At 34.2% G+C, this 24,114-nt stretch overlaps 1 protein-coding gene across 3 annotated transcripts in view; it reads left to right on the forward strand.

The window, feature by feature from the left end:
• Nucleotides 1-24,114, forward strand: part of MICAL-like (protein) — a 482,706-nt gene that overhangs the window by 441,100 nt on the left and 17,492 nt on the right. For 2 of the 3 annotated variants that reach the window (XM_081751175.1, XM_081751176.1), the window contains 5 exons: nt 3,249-5,146; nt 8,562-8,793; nt 15,296-15,563; nt 18,216-18,322; nt 21,810-21,942. In XM_081751175.1, the coding sequence (XP_081607301.1) occupies nt 3,249-5,146; nt 8,562-8,793; nt 15,296-15,563; nt 18,216-18,322; nt 21,810-21,942 (2,638 nt within the window). The remainder of the gene's footprint in view (nt 1-3,248; nt 5,147-8,561; nt 8,794-15,295; nt 15,564-18,215; nt 18,323-21,809; nt 21,943-24,114) is intronic. The other variant, XM_081751177.1, reaches the window with a different exon arrangement.

Raw genomic sequence — 24,114 nt, forward strand, 5'->3', positions numbered from 1 at the left:
CACGCTTTTGGTTCATGAAGGTACACAATAAATTCATAGAATATACATCTCATACCACACCTATGCGACTCTTTTTTAGTAATTAACTTACGCCCTAATCTAATTGTGGTCTCTCAGCTTTATTAGTTACATATTGTACCAAAAAATATCTCATTAATGTGATCCAGCTACGTGGGTATTGTCATGTCATCTTTTCGTTTCGCATTCGTTCTTATTAATAGAAGCGAATACCTTAGCACAAATAAAAAATGGTAACAAACAGTAGTGATCGGGAAAACTGTAAAAATGTGTTAATGAAACTTAATTATTTGAAGTGTGAATTCTTAGTAATTAATTCCTAAGGGGCTTTCGAAACATCTATGTGTTTGACTTTGCTTGAAATAAAGCATGTTCGTAAGGTAAGTTGGTGCTCTAGGATTGTATTTAATTTGCTTGTTGTTTGTATTAATTCGTTCTTCTCGAGTAGTATTTCATGTACGCTTGCGTCATCAGAAGAAATTGTTTCAGAGCAGGTAACATACAAATAATATAAGTAATGATAAACATCCAGTTTGTAATCAAGCTTTCAGAGATGTCAAAATACGGATGTGAAAACTTACTGATGCACTCTCTCCTCCGTCCACCCCTCACCTCCACATTAAGATAAGAAGTGAATAAGTACTCTTATCCTAACAGGTCCTTTGGTTTATGTAAGTTCAACAGTGATTTGTCTAAACCAAAACTCGTGAACTTGAAATGTGAAGCATATCAAGTAAAGTAACTTCAAAACCAAAAGTCTGTGTTACTGATTAATGTATTAGACAAATATTATTGGTATATGCAGTCATGTGTAAACTCCCCTTTTCGTTCTTATAGATGGCAATATGAATTTGACTGACGAGGTGAAGGCACTATTTTTATTACTATATATATATATATATATATATATATATATATATATATATTTTGAAGGGAATCAAAGTTTAACGTAGCTAGACAATTTGCTTAAAAATATATATATATATATATATATATATTCCGATTTATTTTCTATTGTAGTACCATCTAAACGAATTTTATTATTGCTTGGTTTTGCTTTAAAGAAATTGAGTGATTATTTGCATTTAATGTCCCGTGTCCGCACTGAATCTGTATAAGACGAAACCTGCTGTGGTTGAGTCTGAACCACTATTCCGATTTTTCTTCTAGCAGGTATTCTCAACTGGAATCAAACCCTGGGACACGTATATTAAACACTTAGCCATGAAGGAATACTTGCTTTAAAGAAAACCTACATTCTTTCTATGTTTAGAAAAAGAACTATGTCTGAATTAGAATTGTGTAATTGTTGATAAGTTATATAGTAAGAGGGAACTTGACATGTTAAATCAATATATGATCAATCTCCCAATAAAAATCGTTTATTCATTCAACAAGTGTAATGATCAAAATGGCAAGCGATCTCTGTTATATACTTTAAGCCAGAGCATCTTTCTACGTAGCCTGCATTACAAGAAAAGCTTCATCTCATACATAATTATTTTTGACATGTATAAGGTAATAAACGCTTTATTGGTCCGAAAAATGCTTTTAGAAATAAGACTTAATTTTTGGTGCTAATTGTACAATCACCAGTAAAAGTGTTTTCTCCAGTCGCTTTATAAGGGAACATGGTTGGAATTTTCTCCTTTTATAGAAAGGTTTCTTCAGCTCTGAATGCGAAATATTACCGTGTGCGTGGGTTTTCTCGGGGTTCTCCCGTTTCCTCCCACTTTCTTCATTCCACCATTTCATTCATTACTCATCATCACCGTCTCCTTTAGCCTAACGCATAACCGTGGGACGTAAAACTCAAAAATTTCATTTCATTTTCCAACGTGGTCACTTTTGGCTGAGAGAGAATATTTTCTCTCTCTCTCTCTTTCTGATTGTCATAACTGCAACCTAGTCACACGTACACATTCTTTTCATAATAAGTGGGAACGAATGGTCTTACTTGGCAAATTCATAATTTTCTTACTTACAGGAAATTGTTATCAGATTTTAATCAAACCAAAAATATACTCACCGAAGCACCCAAATAGCAATTTAACTAAAACTTTTCAACGACGACAAGTTTTCATCATTCTTATTGCGTATCCGTCAATAAACCAACGTTGCTTGTATAACCACATATTTCGATTAGTGGTGGGCACAAAAACAGGTTTTTCGGTTTCCGGTTTTTAGAAAAACCGGCACGGTTTTTCACCTGATCAGGTTTCGGTTTTCTTCAAAACCGATTCCTTTTTTTTTTTTTTTTTTTTTTTTTTTTTTCAAAATTTGTTCTATTTCTGACCAGAATGGTGTTTCGTTGTTCTTCAGAAACCGAATCCATTTCCACAGAAATAGTTTTATGTGTTTTCGAAAAGTTTTCACCGAAACCAGTTTCGGAGAAAACCGAAACCGGTTTCGGTGAAAAACTGAACCGGTTTTGGAGAAAACCGAAATGTCGGTTTTTATAGAAACCGGTTTTCGGTTTTTATAAAAAAACTTTTGCCCATCCCTAATTTCGATCAGTTTCTCCCGCTGTAGAAATATTTATGGTTCTTCAGTTATTGCTGTAAAATTTCTTTGATGATAATAATGTCTTTTAATTATTTTTATCCTGAATCTAAGCAAATAAATATCAACACAATAGATATAACCATTAGTAATAAGTTTCCTGAATCTTTAACCTATGCTGTTTTTAAAATTGTAGTTGAACGTATGCCTGTAAGTTAAATATCTGTACAAAACAACCTTAATAATAATTCCATCTCACTTTGTCCTGAATAACTGGTTCGAATATCAGTCTTGCAAGAGAGATCATAGGTTGTTAACAAGGGAATTTTACAGCAATAATTCAAGAACTACAAATATTATTTCTACAGGGGAGGAAACTGACCAAAATACATAGTTCCACGGACAACGATGATTTCTCAATGAATACACACTGAACATGGCAGCAACTTGTCGCTGAAACGTTTTAGTTAAATTGCTATGGGTGCTTTTGTGAGTACATTTTTGTTTAGATTATTTGATTATCCTCCTAGTACGTCATTAAGTAGTTATAATCAGATGTGTTTATTTCTTCCAAAGTTTTGAACAAAACAAGTTGGATGGAGTGGATATACACTTTGCTGGTAGTTGTACTTATTAATTAGGAAATGTGATGATTTATGTATCGTAAGTTGTAAATAAGTTTGAAAATAAATCGTACTAATAAAGTTTCTTTTTCTTCTCTTGTGTAGGTGTTTGCCCGCCAATTCCCTGCTCAATCCTCGAGGAGGGAGCCTTGTAGCAAATGTAAATTACCTGTGTTCATAGCTGAAAGACTGTTAATCGAAGGTAAACTTTATCACCGAACTTGTTTTCGTTGTGCAAGATGTAAACATCAACTAAGTATCGCCAATTACTATGAGACAGAAGAAGGAGAATATTGTTGTGAAACTTGCCCGGATGAGGAGGATGCATTAGATAGTCGTCATCGGACAGCCTCACCTTCAGCTGCTTCTACTCCTGTAAAAGAAGCTGCGGGTGATGATGAAGACGATGAAGAAGATGATGAATATAGTGCCAATTTTGAAAGTGCTGTAGAAAGTGCAAGGGATAGTTTTCGGACTACAAAACCAGATACAACACAGGAACTAAAAATTGCAAGTTCTGCAACGAAAGCGCGATCGTCTTTTATTAGTCAACAATTAGAAGATGAAGCATTTAGTGATGATGAAAGCAGTGTGCAGTCATTCCAACCTTCTATCCCTAGCGCCTTCCAAAAATCGTGTGTTAGTGTTGATGCATCCTCCGGGCTCAAAACTGCTAGTGAATTAGTGAACGTATCAGATAGTGTTGATGTGCAAGCGAAAAAAAATAGTGTACATATAGATCCCATCGCACCCAAGTCTAATAAGGACGCGATAAGTGTAGCAAGAAGCGAAGTTGATATTAGTTGTATAAATAGTGTAACCAATAAGACTTCTGTGCTTGAAGAAGTGAAAATAGAATCCAAGGACAAAGAAGAAAATGAGAAACTAGAGAAGGAATTGAAAAGTAGCGAAGCTATTAATTGCAATACCAATACTACTGCTGGAGATAATAATAGCACCAAAGAAGTGAAGTCGTTAGTAAAATCAAGATTGAAAATGTTTGACAAGAGTGCCCTTGATGATGGTAATAAGAAAGGTAGAATGGAAAGTGATTCCAATAGAAAATCGTCACATTCGGGAAGAAAACCGGTGCAGACGAAAGAAGTCAAAATTGAGAACAAAGCAGTGAATAAAGAGACTGATGATATTTGTAAAGAGAAAATTGAAACAGTTTACAAGAAGCAAGAGGATGGTAACAATACTACTACCACGGCCGATATAACGAAAAGTGAGGTAAAAGTGGAAGACAAAGAAGACAAATGCAACAGCAACCTTTTGAATGTTGAAGCATTGAATATTAACCAAGTTATTAAATCTCCAAAAGAAGAAAGTGCTAAACTAGAAGCAGAAATTTCTCAATCACGTTCGGAAACATCGATTGACATATCTCTCAATAATGAAGTAAAAGATACTAAAAAAGAAATTCAACCAACAGAAATAAAGAATGAAGATAGTAATAGTAGTAGTAGTGGTACTAGTAGTGCTCTAAACAAGTTAACTGAAAATGATAAAACACGTAGCGTTTCGCCTTCGAATGAATTACCAAGGAATTCCTCTGATAAAACCGCAGAAGAGAATCGTTTGAGTTTAGAATATCCAAAAGATCTAAACCCTTTTGTTGAAAGTGATAGTTCAGAACAAAATATTTCTGTTACAAACACAACAGAAGTCAATAATGATACAGCGAGTGAGACAGTGGAGCTGCGACAAAAAATAAAGGTAACCTCAAATCCTTTCGGTTCTAGTGATGAAGATGATGGTGACAGTGCAAAACGTGCTTCCTCTCCTCCCAAACCAGCTACTCGTAGCAGCCTTCCCAGTTCACAGCCCCCTGAGCCACCGACGACTCCTCGTAGGAAAATTGAGGCTCCCAAGGTAAGCCTCAACCCGTTTTGGAGCGATAGTGAGGAGCCCTTAAGTGAAGAAGAAAATTCCATGTCAACTTCTGTCGGATCATCTGCTGATACTCCTAACAGACCTGTCCCATTACCTCGATCTGTCAAGTGAGTAGATTTCATTTTGTTGGCTTTTTATGAAAATACGAGTTGTAATGAAGAGTTAAGCGACAAGTGTAAGCTTTTAAATTAGTAGGCTAATTATGTCCGAACACATGAGTATGCAGTTGACTTACACTCATTTTATCAGTATAAAGTGTCATTTTAACCACTATAAGATAATAAGTGCATTTCTTTATGTCATTTGTGTTTGTCCTTCCGTCATAGAAGTTGAGCACGATGTTTTTGCTGTTTCATTATGGAGAAAATATAATTATGGAATGAATTAATAGAAAAAGCACATCACAAAGAGACGAAAGGTTCAAAATACGCATAACAAGAACTAATACTGTATTACAACGAACGTATTCACATTAAGCATGCTGATGCTGCTGCGCTAGTCCAAATATGAAAATTGTTTACTAGGGTCGTAAGGTTGTGTTGATTAACATTGCAGTGTATAAAAGCAATAATTACATCGGGACAGGACGTTTGGGCGCCACCATTTGGGCGCGGACGTTTCGGCGCTGCCGTTTGGGCGCCGGACATTTGGGCGCAAAGTCGTTTAGGCGCCAGACATTTGGGCGCGAGGTACATAGTAAAAATCACAATTTACGACATATAAAGTAAGCTAGGCACTGAAAACTAAGCGCGAATCAAGATATATACTTTTCCTACACTTCTATCTTTATTTCACCTCATTTATCTGTATATTTTCTATCTCTATCTTATTTATTCATCTAAATTAAATAGTGTAATACGTTTGTGACACTTGTTGCCTAACCTCGTCATGGATTGATTTTTCGGTTGTTCACGATTCTTGTACTTCTGATCTAATGATCTCATTTTTGTATTATATAAGAAAGCTAGGAAATGAAGGAATCAGACGAACTGTTATAATTTTGTTAATGTTAATTAAAACATATTGATTTAATTTTTGTATTTTTTAAAGTTAATAATTACATACTTATGAATATTAAAATTTGTTTTCTTTCGTATTACGTTTGCCAAACTCTTCTCTTCCTGAAGTCCAATAAAGAACTACTAATAAAAGATTTCCGTGCACTTGAGTTGAGGGAAGTGGCCCCGCGTAGCGTAGTCGCTAATGCTCTCGCCTTCGGTGCGAGCGGTCCCGGGTTCGATTCCCGGTGGGGGCATTCTGTCGAAAAATTGTAATACGCTCTTTGTCACACATCAGCCACCCTGAATGATGTTTTCCTGGGTTTTTCTTATTCACACCAGGCAAATGCCGGGGTGGTACGTAATTTATAGGTCCAGACCGCTTCCTTCCTCCGCATTCCCCGGGTAGTGTACTCCCTCAAACGTGACGGGCTAAATGGCCTTAGATGCCGAAAGCCCAGAAATATAAAAATCCTAAATTCTAATCGAGTTGAGGGAAAGATGTTAATACAGGGTGTCTAAGACATTGAGTTTAGGAACTGCAGTATGCCGTATTTCGGGTATCACTTTTTTTTTTTTTTTTTAACATTCCAATATAAAAATCAAAACTTAACACACTTTTTTTTTCGTCCTATTGTAAGCATGTAATCTGCATTGAAGAAAGTAGCGAAAGGAAAAAAAGAACGATTTCAAAGTAAAAAATAATTGTTAAGTGTACATATATTGATCATTTAGCCACTAGAAATGTGTTTGGCATTTACACTTATCACATAACTACAGTAGAAGGCCTGCTTTAAGTTAAGGCCTGCTTTAAGTTTTTTAATGGAATGGGCTCACTATGTATGTAATGCAGGCAATCATATCTAGCCTGGTCTACTTACCTATGGCTTGAAAAGTTATCAAATAAAAAGCACACTTAACTTTGACTGAAACTTAAATTTACAAAATTTAATTGTTAATTCAGTTTTTAGAATTTTGAAATTCCAGTATTTCTAGTATGTAAAACAACATCCAGTATAATTCAAGGACTTCCACTACAGTAGACACCTTGTGATATCTTAATTCGAACATAGTACTCAGCGCCTAACATAATGACTTTTTAATTTGACTCGCGCCCAAACGTCCAGTGCCCAAACGGCGGGGCCCAAACGTCCGCGCCCAAATGGCGGCGCCCAAACGTCACGTACCGTAATTACATCCCCTATATAACCAGATGAGCAACCGATGCGAGAAATAGTTGAGTTGAGTTGATTTTGAGTTTAACGTCCCTTTCAGCAGCGAGGCTATATGAGACGGGACCTACTGATTAACGTGGAATCCGAACAACATGAGCTGCCGAGAACCGAACCCGGATCTCCCACGCCAGAGACGCGTACTAACTGCTTAGCCACGAAGGAGCTCTGGATGCGAGAAAGATAAATTAATTACAGTAAAGTAAGCATTGATCACGACTTCTGTTTTGCCTTAACATAACTAATTAGACTACTAGAAGGAAATATGAGTTTGAAGGTATTCCATTTTTTCTTTCTTTTTGTATGTTTTTTAAGGTGTGATTTTTAAAAAAAAAATGTTTAGACGCTAGTAAATACAGTAAGTGAATAACTTAGATCTAATCAGATGAATTCGAAACTCCAACTTGCTCGTAATCTGACTTGTGAAACTATTTGGTGTAAGTTTAATATCATATATATATATATATATATATATATATATATATAGCTTAGTTATAATTGATTTTTCTTCTTTCGTGAAATGTAATGGAAGGAAATTAAACGTTCTATATATTATACCTTATACGCTGAGGGCGACTGATGATAGATGCCTGAATATTGATGGAATGATGTGGAAAGAAGCAGGAGAACTCTGACAATACCTACGGGTACGATGTTGTCCATCACAAACTCTCATGACCACGATTCTGCCGGGAGAGTAAATCTAAGGATCCTATTTATCTTTCGTCACGTTGTTTTCAGAGTGTAAATTCTGGTCCTTGCTTGGATCCTATTGAGAATTAGTATTATACATACCAAATTTGGCAGATCTCTCATTTTCGGCCAACAGACCTCAAATATATATATAAAGGTGTAAATTAGCCATAGCGAATAAGCATCATTTTTAATAATTTTGTTTAGATTTCTGTAAGTTGTTAAGGAAAAACTGCAACTTTTAAGTAATATTCTTAAATAACCAAAATATTATTGTTATAATTTCCAAGGGAAAGAAAACTTTCGTAATGATGATGATGTAATTAATACCACTGTGTCGTAGCTTAAGTGTTTCCTTTTTTGAGGAAATTGAATTATTTTTATTAAGGTGAAAAATCGGTATTATTAAATTCAAGAAATAAAAGCATAAAATCTCCATTTTACATTTCAACAATTAAACTAATTTTATTTCTTGGAAAATCATGGGCCTTAAAAATATTTAAAATACCTACGTGTTGCTGTGAGCTATGATTTTTATTTCACTACTTATGTTCTCCTTTGTATATGTTAATGTTCATTAACCATTTATTGCTTTATAGAGATCCACCACCTCGTAAATTATCGCAGCCAAGTCCAGCTCCACGGAAAACATTATCAAAAGATGGCAGCACCTATGGTTCTGCTTCGTCTTTGTCTAGTGTTGTGTCGTCAAGTGGTCGAGGAACAGGGAAAAAGAAGCGACCAGCACCTGCACCTCCAAGTGTCAGAGAATTGTTCTCGGAACCAACTTCAGCTAATTCATCTTCACCGTCGTCACCAACGGCAAGCACTGTACGTTTTAATTTTTACATTTTTTTCTTCTTTTTTCATTCTCTTAAGCTGTTTCCTCAATAGTGAAATGTAGATACTGTGGATTTTCTTATACTTTAAGTGATCTATGAATCTTTATATTCACTTATAGCAAAGTTGAAGTGTATAATCTTAATTTAAAAAATATAAAATTTGAGTGTTGCAGTTTCAGCAATGTGTCATTGCCTTCATCATGTGTCTGATTAAGGCAGTGACACATTGCTGAAACAGAAACACTATTGTATATATATTTTAATTAAGACAAAGAAGTTTCAAAGCTATAATGAATATAGTCAAGATTAAAAACAAAAAAAGAAAAAAAAAGAAAAAAGAAAGAAAGAAAATAAGAAGTGGTTTTTAATCACATTGAAGTGCAATTGTATGTATTGTAGTACGTGTTTGATCTTTCATATTTACAGTAAACTATTGATGTTCATTTAAGAATAGTAAAATAAAGTAAAGATTAAAATATAATTAAAACGCACTGTAAGACTATTAGTTCGGTATTTTTTTAACATAAGTGAAATGGTTAAATATAAAAATGAAGAAAATATAGTGTTCAATTTCTTCCATTTGTTTTTACTTGAATTAAGAGATATTACTTAAGTACTTATCTACTAGAAATCGTTGTTCTGTATGTATGTCAAGTGTCATTTTAAATTACTATCTTACTCATTGAATTCTTTTTTGATCAAAAATGTATTTATTCATTATTGATTTATATTTGTTTATTTCTTTCATTTCTTATTTAAATTTCAAAAGTTCTTCTATGCAATTCTTTCTAGTTCATACTTCCATGCACTATATCAGGGCTCATAGCAAGTCACTTTTTTTTTTTTTTTTTAACTAAAAGTTACTTTTTGTTCTAATTAGTCACTAAAAGTTACTTTATTTCAAGTTTGTCACTAAGTTACTTTTTTTGGGGGGGGGGGGAAGTCCTTTTTTCGTGTGCTTATAAAAATAAATGGAGAAGTCAGAAACTTGTTACGTATTATTATTCTGAAAACTTCAGTACTTGCTGCAATGTGCAGCTGTGCTGCCACATGTGAACCAAGTCAACTTTATTCTCACTTCAGCCTTTTATTCCTTCTAAAGCACAGTGGTTGGTTGGTGGGTGCTTAAGCTCTCAAGGTAGGTTTGAGAGCTCTTCTGTGTCCGTTCTTTCTTCTAGTACCGTGCAAATATGTAAATAATAATGAACCTCTAAACACAAGTAATCAAACTTTTTTTTTTTTTTTTTTTTTTTGATTAGCTGATAAACTTAAGTAAAATAATTTTTAATCTTAACGTGTTAAAACATTACGTATTTTAGCTATGACCCAGCCGGCCCTATGGTGGAAAAAATGTAAAATTCAATTTATATCTAGGTTTAAATTTACTTTTTGATGAGATTTTGGTCACTTTTCACCTATTCAGAAGAGACCAGACTACTATGAGTCCTGCTATATGAAATTATGATCAAGATAAAAATTGTACTAACCTTTCAATATTCCTGGTGTTTCCGATATTTCGGATACATTTAGCGAGTACATTAAAAATCTGTCGTAGAAGAATTATACTTTGCTAATGTTGTTTGCTGTCTTTGTCGTATTCTTAAATTCCGTATGCAGGGCAGTATTATTCCATTTCAATATATTTAATATTCAATGTTGAAGATTAAAAATCAAATTTGATTTAGAGCATAATAAGAATCATATACTAGGGCTACTGGAAAAGTTTCTGCATGCTCCTACATACATTGACACTAGTGTTTCGATACTATAAAATTCGGAAGAATAGACCTTTGCATGTTGAAATTATCTTTGATTGCTTGTTTAATCAGATTCGTTTTAGTATTTTTCACAGCAGTTTGAAGAAGTATCTCAGAAACTGCCGTTCGGAATGCGTCAACATCTGCTTCAGGCGACACAAATCGCTCACCAAAAATCTTAGGTTTCATGTGAGGGAACAGTAAGAAGTCATTGGATGTTAAATCAGGGGATACGGAGGGAGTCATTAATTCGATTTCTTACTAGGGGAAAAATCAACAGTTTGGTGTACAGAGTGGGAATTGTCATTATATAGTGAAGAAGTGATGCGATGATATGTGTTTGTTTTGCACAATGCATTGGAGACCTTTGGCAAACAAATTACTCAGAATTTACAGTCCTTCGTTCTTCTAAAGCTGTGGTTGCCATCTGTCCGGTGTAATCAAAGAAGCAAGCAATCATTTGCTTGGCAGCACTTCTCAAACGAACAACTTTCGTTGATTTCGGTTCACTCTGAAACGCCCAAACAGTGGATTGCTATTTAGTTTCGGGTCCGCATGAATAAATCTAGGTTTCGTCACTTCTAAGTATCTAGTACTTCAAATTGGACTTATCTTGATTGAAATTTTTAAGCATATCTTTTACATCAATTGACAGAGCCTGTTTTTAAGCTTCAGTCAAGTTGTTTGAGAGTTTCGTAAGTTCAGATGAACATTCAGAATCTTTATGCATTACTTTCATGTAGAGATGCAAAAAAGCCGGCTTTTTTGAATCGATGGTTTTTTTCACATAAAAAGCCGGCTTTTTTGGGAAAAAAACGAGAATTTTGGAAATTTTGGCTTTTTTCATTTTCATGATTTTTCCATCCAAATAGCTTTCTTATAGTATATTCTATAGTTAGATAAGAATTCCACGACCTAAATGCCATATTTTTCGTAATGCCGTAATTCACCATCAAGATGCATGGAGCACATATTTTACGAATTAAAGCTAACATGAAGAATGTAGTATTTGAGGACAATTTTACAGGCTATTTAACTTAATTTTAACTTTTGAGTTATCGACATTTTTTTTTCTTCTCTAGATCATTTTAGTTTGTCATCCGTGTTTCATTTCTAAGAGCTTAGTATTCTAGCTTCTAGCACAAAGTTAAACTTACGTTTTTCTATATATCCGTCAAAGTATACGTTTTTAAATATGTCCGTCAAACCGTACTTCCACATTTCTGTTATACTGTAGTTGTGCAATGATTTAGCAATAATTTTCCAGATACAACCTTGAATACCAATTTATACAAATAATCAGTAGCGGATTTAGAAAAGTACTTTGGGAGAGGTTTCTCTGATTGTTTCGTTTTCTAAAAAGTCCTAATTTTATTTGGGAGGTGCTTGAAGTTTATGAGTACAGGCATAACTAATATTTCGTTTCGTTTATATGTTTAGCAATAATCTTCTGGATACAACCTCGAAGATCATTTTATACTGAGAATCAGTGGCGAATTTTAAAAAAGTGTTTTGGGAGGGGTTTTCTTACTACTAATGTTTAGTTTTTCTAAACATTCGTAATTTTTATTTGACGGGAGCTTAAAGTTTATGAGTAAAGGCATAACTAATAGATATTTCGTTCGTTTTAGACATTCCGCAACTTTGGAGAACAGGCGTCAGTCCGAAAGACCGATCCCCTAACCTTCGCAAGACCGTCACTGCTGGTAATTAGTAATAACAACGATTTAAAAACAATAAGAAAGGAACACTCCTAGTCGGCCAATACACCCACTATTTCTACATTCACAGATGGAATGAAGGAAGGCTTTGTCAGAATGGTCGAATGCTGGGTTGAATCCCGGACTTCCCGATAGAAGCGCAAAAGCCAACCACTCAGTCATGTTTGTTGTGCAGTTGTATTTAGCTTAACTTAAATATATTCCGTAGTCCTTTTTTTTGGGGGGGGGAGTTCCCTAATGATATGTTGAATCCCTCTTGTTAAAACATCAGAAAATTTGAGGACTGGGTAAACCGTGATGTGGTCAAGGGCGCCCATGTTGTGGTTTCCAAGGAGGGACAATTATAAGCGACGTTTCAAAAATAGTTTCAAATTTTGCTGTAACTAATGTAAAAATTCTATTGGATTTTCAATATTCTGAAGTACATTTTCCTCTAGGGGGGCAAGCGACCCCTTGCCCCCTTCCTGATGTGCGCCCTTGATGGTGGTTATAAAAAACTTGACTAGAATTTCAAGAATATACAGAACCAAAAGTTCCAGATGTGCAGCCTTTAATTGTATCATATAAATCTAAGTATTTTTCTTATGTTTTATTTTAATTTTATTTTGTTTCAAAAAGAAGGTATGGAAATTTTGCAGTAAAAATACTACATACAATTTTGCTAGTTATTTGTATATTTTTTTTTAAAAGAAGTTTTTACTTTTAGGGTTGGCTCGTTTACACCAGCTGTTTTTTTTAAATAACTGGTTTAAACTAAAAAATAAAAAGAACAAAAATGCGAATCGTGTGAACTTCATGGTGACGTTTCCACATGTCAAACCATCTGCATTAGTCTTATTTCCTTTTCACCTTTTAATCAAGGTATCCCATGTTCAATTCTCGGTCGAACCACAACCCTTCTTCCATGTGTAAACCAAGTAGCGGTTCGGATGTCACTTTAAGCGAAAGTCTTCTCCTTGATAACCTCGGTATTACGTAAGGATGTTAAGCCTAAACATACGAAACGAAACCAAATTATATATTTCTGCATGCCTGTTGTTTTATAAAGAAGCCAAGGTTGCTTAAATATATTGATTGAAATTGGTAAAATTTATCGATTGCCTACGTAGCTTCCAACATTAGCTTGGACTGGACTTTCAATGATATCTACATACTAAATTTGTAATTTAATACCTCAGTTTTAGCGTACTGATTATAATACGTTGACCTTTAAATTTTACATGGAAAGCAATAACAGGATTATCCCGTTATTGCTTTACATTTAAAAGAATGACGGGATTTTCCCGATGGCTAGGGCGGGAGTTTCTCAATTTAAGAAATTTACTGACCGGACTTCTTTAAGCTTATGGGACCTCTTCCAGCATAACCCCGTTGTTGCATAATAAACCAAGGCGAAACAAACTTATTTCTGTAAATATGTAATATAAATACATAAAGCAAAATATCTAAATCAAAAAACCTGGTTTAAACCCCAAAAAAGCCTGGTTTAAACTGCCCCCCAAAAACGGGTTTTTGGCATTTTCAGAAACAACCATGGTTCTTGCCAACTTTGCTTACTTTTGTATATAGGAGGTTATTTTTTTTTATTATATACATTTGTTAATCCTTTGGAATTCATAATGTTGAAGTTAAATTGTTTAAAATATCTTTTCGAAATTCATGGTTTATTTTCGAGGTTTTATATTATTATCGGCATCAACCACTAATTAAATGATTTTTTGTGTTATAGAGAAGCGAAACAAAGCCTGCTTTATCAATTTAAAGTAGAATTTTGAAAAAAGCCCAAAATTTCCCAAGCAAAAAAGCGAAGCAGAAAAAACCGAGTTTTTTCCCAAAAAAGCCGGTTTTTTTCCGAGCCCTTGCATCTCTACTTTCATGTCAATGTGCAAGGATGTCTGAATCTCACGGTATGTTATGTGCCGATCTCTCAGTCCTTTCACGCATAGCATTAACATTACTGGCAACAACAGACGTAGATGAAACACCACGAAATTCATCACTGAGAAATGTACGACCATGCTGGAAGTCGGTAAACCAATTGTACATATCTTATTGAGTGGTGGTTCATCTCAAAGAGTCAAATGAAGTTGCACAATGCATTGTCTTGGTGTTAAACAACATTTGAAATCATTTAAAAAATCATTACCCAAAAGTGTTAATCATTTCCATTTCTCACACAAAACAGCTACTTCAAACTGCTGTAAAAAATAAGCGAATAGGCTTAAACAAACAAAGATAATTTAAAGTTCTATTCTTCCGATTTTTTTTTAAATAATGGAACATTAGCGCTACTGTAAGTAGTAGTTTGCAGGAACTTTTCCAGCAGCCCTCACACATTCATTATTATGAAGACATTTCTTGGCTAGAGCTTCCTGGCGGCTATATGATTAGGGTACGCGTCTTCGGCACGGGAAACCCGAGTTTGATTTCCGGCGGAAGCGCATGTTGTTCGGATCTCATGTTAAGCTGTAGGTCCACGTCTCATGAAGTCTTACTGCTGAATGAGACGCTCAACCCTAACTCAGCCTATCAACCAAAGTCTCTTGGCTAAATAATTAGTGTTGTCGCCATTGATTTGGTAGACTCAGATTCGTTTTTAATACGAGCTCACATAGTTTTCGTACATGTTAAGAGCAAGCCCACTAAAATACTGTAATATAGCTTCGGATTCAGAAAGTTGAAATTGAGCAAAAAGGAAAAAAGTTGCCTGCCTAACTAAAGTTAAATCTGGGGTTGTAAATATTATTTGAACTGAAACATAGATAGCACTGTAGTTGGGCGATTGATACCTGTAATCTTTTTCAATAAATAATGAACATCCTCGTGGGTATGCGAAACGTATAATAAATTGTCATATGCGAATAGAATTTGAATATTTAGTTTCAGCGCAAGCGACGCGTAATGGTGCATTTACCATAGAATGCTTTTAAAAATGCGAAATTTCCAGTTTAGATTCTCTCACCTAATTTATTAGTATAAAGAAGTATTTACAGACAAATTTTCTTTTTTATAGGGTCCATCTCCAAAAGGAACACCTCGAGCACGCAAAGCTCGGCCTGCTCCACTTCCACCTTCGAGGACGACGTTCGCAGTTGCGAAGCAAAATTTGACAAACGTCACGAGTCCAGGGTCTGAGACGAATGGCAGTGTGATTGGGTCTCAGGGTGAGTGTGGTCAAGGAGCAGACTCGGCAACAACCGTGGTTGAGACTCAGAAGACACAGAAGGATGTTTTAAACCGTAGCCGGCAGACCCGACCTGGCGGTATCTCCAATACGGACAGTAAGCTGATGGTCTCCTTAACACCTGTAACCCTCCTACCAGCTTCTGATTTTTGGCTTGACATGGTTCTTTGTCATTTCTGTACACTTTTTTTCTTTTGTTAACCGTCTATTGACATACACGTTGCTTTGCAAAATATTAATGTTTGCATGGATGCATTCTATAACTACGCTAAAAATGAAGTAGATATTTGTACATATATTTGCTCCACAGTTTGTACATATACGTATATCTAGTCCTATAATGTTACGATTTATTTCTGTTAAAGATAGGTTCACGCTCAATATAGGTTAGTTACGTTTATTTTCAAAAATATTAACTTCAGACATATAACTGTGGAGTAATCAAATAATTTCGATAAAAAGTATAATGTATAATTTATACAATAAATACTATACATTATTCACGTGTTCATTTATTTGTTTTGGGTACTTAATACACACTAAATGGTAATTCTCGATCTTAGATTCTGTGAGTGTAATTCCAGTAAGGATAAAACAAAATACTATATTACAGAATAGCGCTACAACTAGATACTGTTTTTTGTAGATGCGATGAAAGAAGTCACTAACCGTAAAGAGGCTGCCTTTCTACGGGTTCATTTTCTTGAAGCCAAAACTAGAGTTAAAAAGTTTCAAAAGCATTATTCTCATACCATTTTATTCCTTTAAGTATTAATGATTGTGTTTAACTTTTCTACTATACATTCGTCTATTACCTATGATAGGTTCTGCTCTCTACATATGTTTCTAATACGTAAAAAATAAAGAAACGTAACACATAATTGTGATTTCATGTTTTTTTTCCTGTTCCGGATTGTAATGAATTTCCGTTTCTGATAGATAAGGTCAGCTTATTAATACGGATTTAATTATATAAATTATATTGTACATGAACATTCGTAGATTGTCTTTTCTTTATTTTCAAATAAGGACTTTTCGCTGAAGATAAGTTCTGTTACATATGGCAATTAATTAGACCTTTCAATTGAGCTCGATTTTAACCTATAGTATAAAACGGGCTGCAGGATTGGTGGAAACAACTAGTAATATTAAATGTTCCTCTTCAAAATCTGAACTAAGATAACATATGGAATTTTTTTCTTTAATGTAATGTAGCATCTATGTTAATTACGTATTCAAATTTGGATACCGTCATCATTTTCTTCCTTTTTTTATAATGGATTATTGTAAAATTTAAAAAGAAAAGATATCTACAAGATAATGCTTAAAAGAACCTATTCTGGTCATTATAAGTTCAAATAAGTTTTTCGTTGATTGTGATAGGCCACTGTGTAGTGAACATATTCATGAAGTTAATACTATTTATTGTCCATTAATACGCAACGATTATAGGAAAAAAAATAATAAAAAATTCTTTAAGTTTTTCAGACATTTCATCAGATATATTTCGCTCTCTAAAAAGGAGGGATTGTAATTTTCTTATTTTAAGTTAATCTTAGTCTTTGTGGTGTTGTGCACAGAAATGACATCGAATAACAAACATTAACCCTACCATTTTTCAGTGTTCTTGATGCTTGGAGAAAAGCAATTGAAAATTCAACATATTAATAGTAACTGCACAAAAGAAATGCATGGTGGTGGAGACCTGCGCTTTGTCATTATTATTGAGTAAAAAATGACCTTAAACATCCTTGTCTTTTACTCTAAAAGTAACAACCTTGATTGTTAAAACTGTACATTGCATGACATCATCAAAATTGCCAGCTGTATAGATGGTACAGATTTTTAAATGTCAGTTTGTCTCTGTTTGATTTAGAAAAATGAGAAAGAAATCGAGATTTCTGAGTATAACAAATAAAGAGTTGAATTGATTTTGAGTTTAACGTTCCCTTCAGAAAGAAAAAGAAAAAGAAAAAGAAAGAAAGAAAATGGAACACCTTAAATAGTTTACAGGCAATGTCACTTTGATTTTTAAAAAACTGATTAAAATTACACAGTTAGTCTATACTAATGCTCAATTATTAAAACAAGAGTTAACGATTATATGTTATATGTATTATTTATTAGTATATACAATAATAGAGACAATACAATAATATTAGTATATGCCAGTTGTTGTTATAAAATGTCTTTTAAAATTTATTTGTGCCTCGTCGTTCATACAGAAAGTTGGCAATCTTGATGAGAAGATGTTATCTAAATTCTTATTGCTTTAGTATTCACTTGCACAAGTGTAGCTAGATTGCATGAAGTAGTACTTAATCATTTTCCCAAATATTGCAAATTATTTTCTGTTTCCTTGCTAACCTCCATAAGAATGTAATCTAACCTTATGTTTGCTGTAAATATTAAAGGGCTTGTATCCCTTTTAATTTGTTTATATTTATTTCATACAATTAAAATTGCAAAAGATTTCAAGTTAATCTTGTTATATATTAGCCTACAATTTGTTTCCCAAATTCAAAAACTTTTTTTATTGTCTTATTTATTTTTAATAAATGAAGAATAATTTTCAAACATTCAAACATTAATTAAAAATGATGTTAACTTAGAAATCGTCTTTTGGTATAAGAAATGTAAGATTGTGTGAGATCACTATAGCTTATAAACTGGGCGTCTTATTTAAATTTATCATAACCACAAATCTAAATTCGTTGTAACAAAGAGAATTTTCTATTTCTTTGGATAGGTACTAATGAGCTTTCACCGTTATCGCCGCGAAATAAAAGTACCTTTGGACAGTGGAAACGCAAAAAGGGACCAGCTCCTCCGAGACCAATTCCACAGAAGAGGCAGGTGAGTGTTAGAAGCAGTGTTGCTAGATTGGGCTACATGTAGCGGATTGGGCGATTTTTTAAGTGCTCTCACTACCAAAATTTCAAATTGGGCGTCACGCTACATTTTAGGTCACTTTTAATTATCTGCAAGCTATGACTTTTAAGAATGCGCTCCTTTGTTATTTTAATATATGAAATCACAAATTATTAGCTTTATATAATACAATAAAAGTTTTGTTTGTTGAGTATTCTGTGTCACAATGAACAATAGTTATAACTAAAACCAACATATTCGGTACTAATTAAATTCTTGTTTTAATACTTTTTAATCTCCAGATCTGATAAACTTTTGTTGAGTTTGCACTACTTACAGTATCACTGACCATGTTGCTGTCTCAGTTAATGTCTAGGTCTAATAGTTGAACGAAGCTGGGTAAATGTGAACATTGCAAATTTAATTGTATTACTGTATTATGCATATTAACATGGTAGATAAGTGGAGTACGTTCAATAAAAACTTCCAAAATTCATGGCTCCCAGATAAAGGATTTAGTAAATGAATTAAAGAAATGAGGAGTAACAGTGAAAAGCATACTACAAACATTGTAAAGTGTATTTCATAGCTCACAAAACTGACTTAAAACTAAATACTTCCTTGGAAATCATAAAGTTCGTTCATTTTATACTATCATCTTCTGGGTAGTTCATTGTACACTGTAGTTCTATTGCTCCTAACGTAATATGAAGTTTTCCCTAACACATCACCACCAACATTCCGAAATTACGGTTGCCACCTGACCGTTGCCAACCCAGGTATTTGACGTATTTTCTCCAGGTGTTTCCATTATATCGATAAGGGCTTGTATATAAGTATATACAATAGTTGCAAAATAATTAATATTTCTGTTTGGGCTACAAATATTTCAAATCCGCTATTTTTGGAGTACAACTTCATTACGTTTAAATCTTCAGATCTGGCAACACTAGTCAGAAGTGGTAGTAGCCTAGCTCAAGATGATGTATTAATAGTAATAATAATAGTTATAACTATGGCTGTTATTATTCAGATGGTTTATTTAAATTTATTATTCTATGTTGCTGGGGAGATTACAGGTCGGTTTTGACATAGCATGAAGAATGTGTTTCTTTCTTCTTTCATTTAATCATGATGCCACGTGGGCATAGCAGTAAAACACATGTTTAGTGCTAAGTATATCTTTGTTTCATCTTGGTCATGTGAGTTTGTGATAAAACATTGACCATAGATTTTCTTGGTATTCTTTCTTTTCCTTTCATTTTTCCATTCCTTTAATTCTTTCTTTATTCTCACTCGTATTCTTTAGCCCAGTGGTTCTTAAACTTCCCGAGTTTCGGACCCACTTCTGTTGGAAAATGTTTTGGTGTTCCACTTATAATGGAGTAATTCAGGTCAAGAATTGAGGCCTATTCCGGAAGAAGGGTACATAGACCGTTTTCGTGAATGGAGAAAAAGAGCGTTAAAAATTTTATTAGAATGTATAACAATAATATAAGCTTGCAAATACCTGTTACAGGTTTTCTTAATATAAATGATCTGTTTGCCTAATAAAAAGCTTGTATTAAATGAAAAAATATTTTATTTTAAATATTTGTAAACATATTTGTATAAAATGTTATGTGCCCTTTTTTCGAAAATCCTTGTTAGTTGAAGAAATAGCACACTATTAATGCATCACAATAATGTCTTTATTCTAAATAAAGCAAATATAAGCTATTACGCATAGCAATAGATGTATTATGGATTTAGTTCTGTTCATACTCATTTAATATATATTCAATCCAGTTGCTGTCTTCAGCTGAAAGAACTTCATTAAAGACCGAACATCTTTATTTCTGTTCGCTCACTCCAACAAAAGGGACAGACTTTGGGTCAATATTACTCAATTCTTCGATATTAGTTTTTGAAATATAAGATGATGTTGGCATGTTGGCATACACGTAATAGAACACAGCAGAACGCCTGGTACAGCGTACTTTATCATATTACATAATGGTGTAGTTTGAAGTTTTTGATGGTGGGTTGGAACGAAAGAAAGGATCAAGAGCTGAGTCCCAATCCTTAATCAAATCTTTATCCATTGTCAATTCAAAAGGAGATGGATTCTGTCGACAGGCAACGATGGCTTCTAACCATGGTTTAGCAGATCCGATTTGCTCCAAGTTTATATTTTGTTTCGAACAAACCCGAAGTAGCGTCGCACTGGCTAAATGAGTGTCCACGCACAGGATATAAACAAATTTCCACTTTATGAACTTTAGCGAACCAAGAACAACATTTTGTTATTGTAGTGTTTCTGTTTTGTCCACCTGTAGCATCTGACAACAATACTACTGTTCTTAGTTCTGAAACTTGCTGAGGTTCTTTTCTAACAGTCAAATAAGAAAGAAGCTATCGCTGCTAGGGTCTGAAGTCAGCTGTGCACCAAAACAGTAGTGCAAAGGCTTACAAAAACAATATCGCCAGTCTGCCAAAAATAAAGATATCGAGATGAAATTTTCACACCACCTACGGTATAACATGGCGGTTCGTTTTCAATGATTTCCGGAAAAAGGACACATAGGCCTATGTGCCCTTCTTCCGGAATAGGCCTCAATTCTTGTTTCAATTAGGAAATCCTCAAAAACATTCTTCGCAAAGAAGTTTCAGTATCATTTATTATTATAAACACCCGTTCCTATTGTTGTTTAAGTATCCATATTACATTAACTGGGAAAAGTTAAACTTGATTTCCAATATACATAATTTTGAAAAGCAGCGATAGTGGTAACTGATATTGAAGATTGCAGTGTGAACTAAGCCACAACCAGCCGTCTTGTTATATGGCTATCGACTGATGAAACATTTGCTATTAATGGAGGAGAGAAAAGTAATTTGTTGTACAGCGGTGGACACTTCTAAATGGTACACCTTAGCCGTAAATCTCCATATGGCTGTACCATTTAGAAGTGTCCACCGCTGTACAATAACAACATTTAAATTTTACAAACCATTTCATATTAGCTTCTAAATATGTTGCGAAACTTTTGGATTGAGCTCGCGGATTCCACTTTGGGAACCACTACTGTAGATTGTAGCCTATAGGGCATAATAAAATTAACATTTAAATTCTACAAAATCCCTTTAAGTGAAGTCATGGAACAAGTTCTAAACAAAGGCCTGTTTAAGCAAACCGCATTAATTGATATTTTAACTGAACTTGATTCTGTAAAGCAACGTAAGATAGGTAATATTTTAGTTAGCGGTCGTAGTGATTTCTTTCGTTGGAATTCATTTCCAAGTTAGATTTCTGTTAGTTAACAGGTATTGTCAAGTTCAGAATTTTCATTTTGCATAAATTAGTAATTTATCGTGTTTATGGTAAAACTTCAAAATATGAGTGTGAATGTGTTTATTTTGCTTTCTAATAAATAAATAAATAAAATAAAAAAAGAGAGAGTTAGTATTCTAATTTATTTTGTATTCACAGATAAAACAAATTCCTTTGAAAGACGTTCAGCAAGAACTTCAAGATATAGAAGTGAAACAACAGGAATTAGAGAGACAAGGAGTGTCATTAGAACAAGCAATTAGGGACAGATTTGATCAGCAAGGAAATGAAGGTAAGTGTATTACTGATAATTGGTTTTAGAATATGAAGACGTCTGTACAGTACATACACTGTATGACAGAATGATTGAATACTACATGAAAAACGAAAAAAGCAATTACCGCATTTTATTTAAGCAGTAGTTAGTAGGTAATGCCATGTGCAATCACTATAGCAGCGACATATCTTTCGTGGTTAATTGTTCAAAAATTTAATATATACGCGTGTGGAAGCTTATTTAAGAATACGTCGTTTACATCGTTTGATTTGAGCTAAAGTTGCACCGTAGAATGTGTATCTGTAGAAGGCATTCTTGATCTTGATTTGATAGAGGAGGGAAGGGGGGGGGGGCTCAGTGGTAGAGTGTTCACCTCCGGTGCTTGGGGTCCCTGGTTCAATCCCAGCTCGCGCCGTGTGGACTTTGTGGTGGACAAACACCGTGCTCGTAAGTTTTCTTAGGGTACTCCCGTTTCCTCCCACTTTCTTCATTCCACCATTTCACTCATCTCTCATCATCACCGTCTCCTTTAGCCTAGCCTAGCCGGATATGCTCAGGATGCGTCGGAGGAGCCGTGTCGGGATTACTCCACTATTAACACTGTCGTCCTTTTTAAGTACCAACTTTAGATCAGACGTATGAGTTCTCAGTGGATATTGTTAAATACATGACCACCAGTGTGTGTATGTGTATAAAGAAAATAGTGAAAACAATGTAACATTATAAAAGTACACACTTTCGCTAAAAACTTCACCAGACGAGGAGCGGAAGAAATACAAAAGAAATAAAAAATATAGAATAGAAAGGTAGCTGTGAACTATACAGGTGGGCACCGTATTGCAATGCCAACAGCTATAAAGAGTTTATCAAAATGAACGTCAGAAATTCGAAATTGTACTTTGGCAACACTGACTGGATTAGCGAGATTAAACTCTGACAGTCGTGTAGAGTAGTGTGTGGCAAAGACTATGGCTAGATAGATAATCCCACAACGTATACAGATTATTCTAGTGTATCATTGAGTGTTCAGTTCGACAGTGTGTTTCGTGCATTGCGAAGAATGTATGGTGAACATAATTAACCTACAGAACGCTCGATATACCGATTTAAGCAGACGAAAATTCATATGCGATTCACGAAATATCCCTCCATTCTCAGGAAATCACCACGTGGTGTGGACTTTGGGCTTTTTTTCTATGGGATTATGCCAAATTTTAAGTTTATGAGACATGGCATAATCCCATAGGGGAAATTGAATGCACCATTGCGAATTTACCGTGCAATATGTGTACAAAAATGGGGCAGAATTGGACCATCAGAGTCCATTCCACCCATCGAACCAGAGAGGGATTGAAATCATAATGATATTTGATTGTTTTTCACATTAATAAAAAATCGTAAAATTAATTTTTACTTTCAATTTTCATTCTGTCTCATTTTAAAATTCTGACGTTCTTTTTGATAACCTACCCATTGAGAAATGGCAGAAATACAAATTCTTGAGAATTACTTAAAATGTATCCTGAACAGCTGAAAATATGAGGCTAGTCTGGAGTGGAGTGAGTAGCGTAAAAGTTAACGTACCTGCATAGACGATTGAAACTGGGATCGATATCTAGCCTAGTTACACATTTTTACTCTTGCAATTTCATTAATTTTGCACGTCTGTAGGGTATGGTATAAAAGAAAATCTGTTGTTACATTTCTCTCAATATTTATAGTAGCTGCTGCCATAAGCGTGGCTAGTAAAACATTGAAGATTGAAATGTATTGCAAGTATTAAGGGTATTAACTAAAAACTTATTAAAAAAATATATAAAATATATACTTTTATGCAATTTACATGTCTGAAAATCCAGTAGGAATTGTAATCTTAACAAAATCTTCATTGGCGACGCGAAATTTTGTGAGACGTTCCTATGAGTCCATTTTTACGGGGTAGACTTAGTCGCTGTTATTAAAATAATCATGACACTTAAAAGGAAAATCCATGAGATGAATGTATGGATTTTTTAAACCTTGGATATACTGCAAGGTTAGCAATAAAAAATGTACAGGAGTTAGTAAGAAGGAAATGTTATAAAGAAATTTCCATAAAGAACTACTATACTTATAATGTCACCATTTAGTACTCAGAGATATATATAGCCAGAAAGCTCCGCAGAAATTAAAGGAAAAGGAAATTAA

The sequence above is a fragment of the Thermobia domestica genome, chromosome 3 (assembly GCF_964235325.1).
Source record: "Thermobia domestica chromosome 3, izTheDome1.hap1.1, whole genome shotgun sequence".
Classification (NCBI taxonomy): Eukaryota; Metazoa; Arthropoda; class Insecta; order Zygentoma; family Lepismatidae; genus Thermobia; species Thermobia domestica.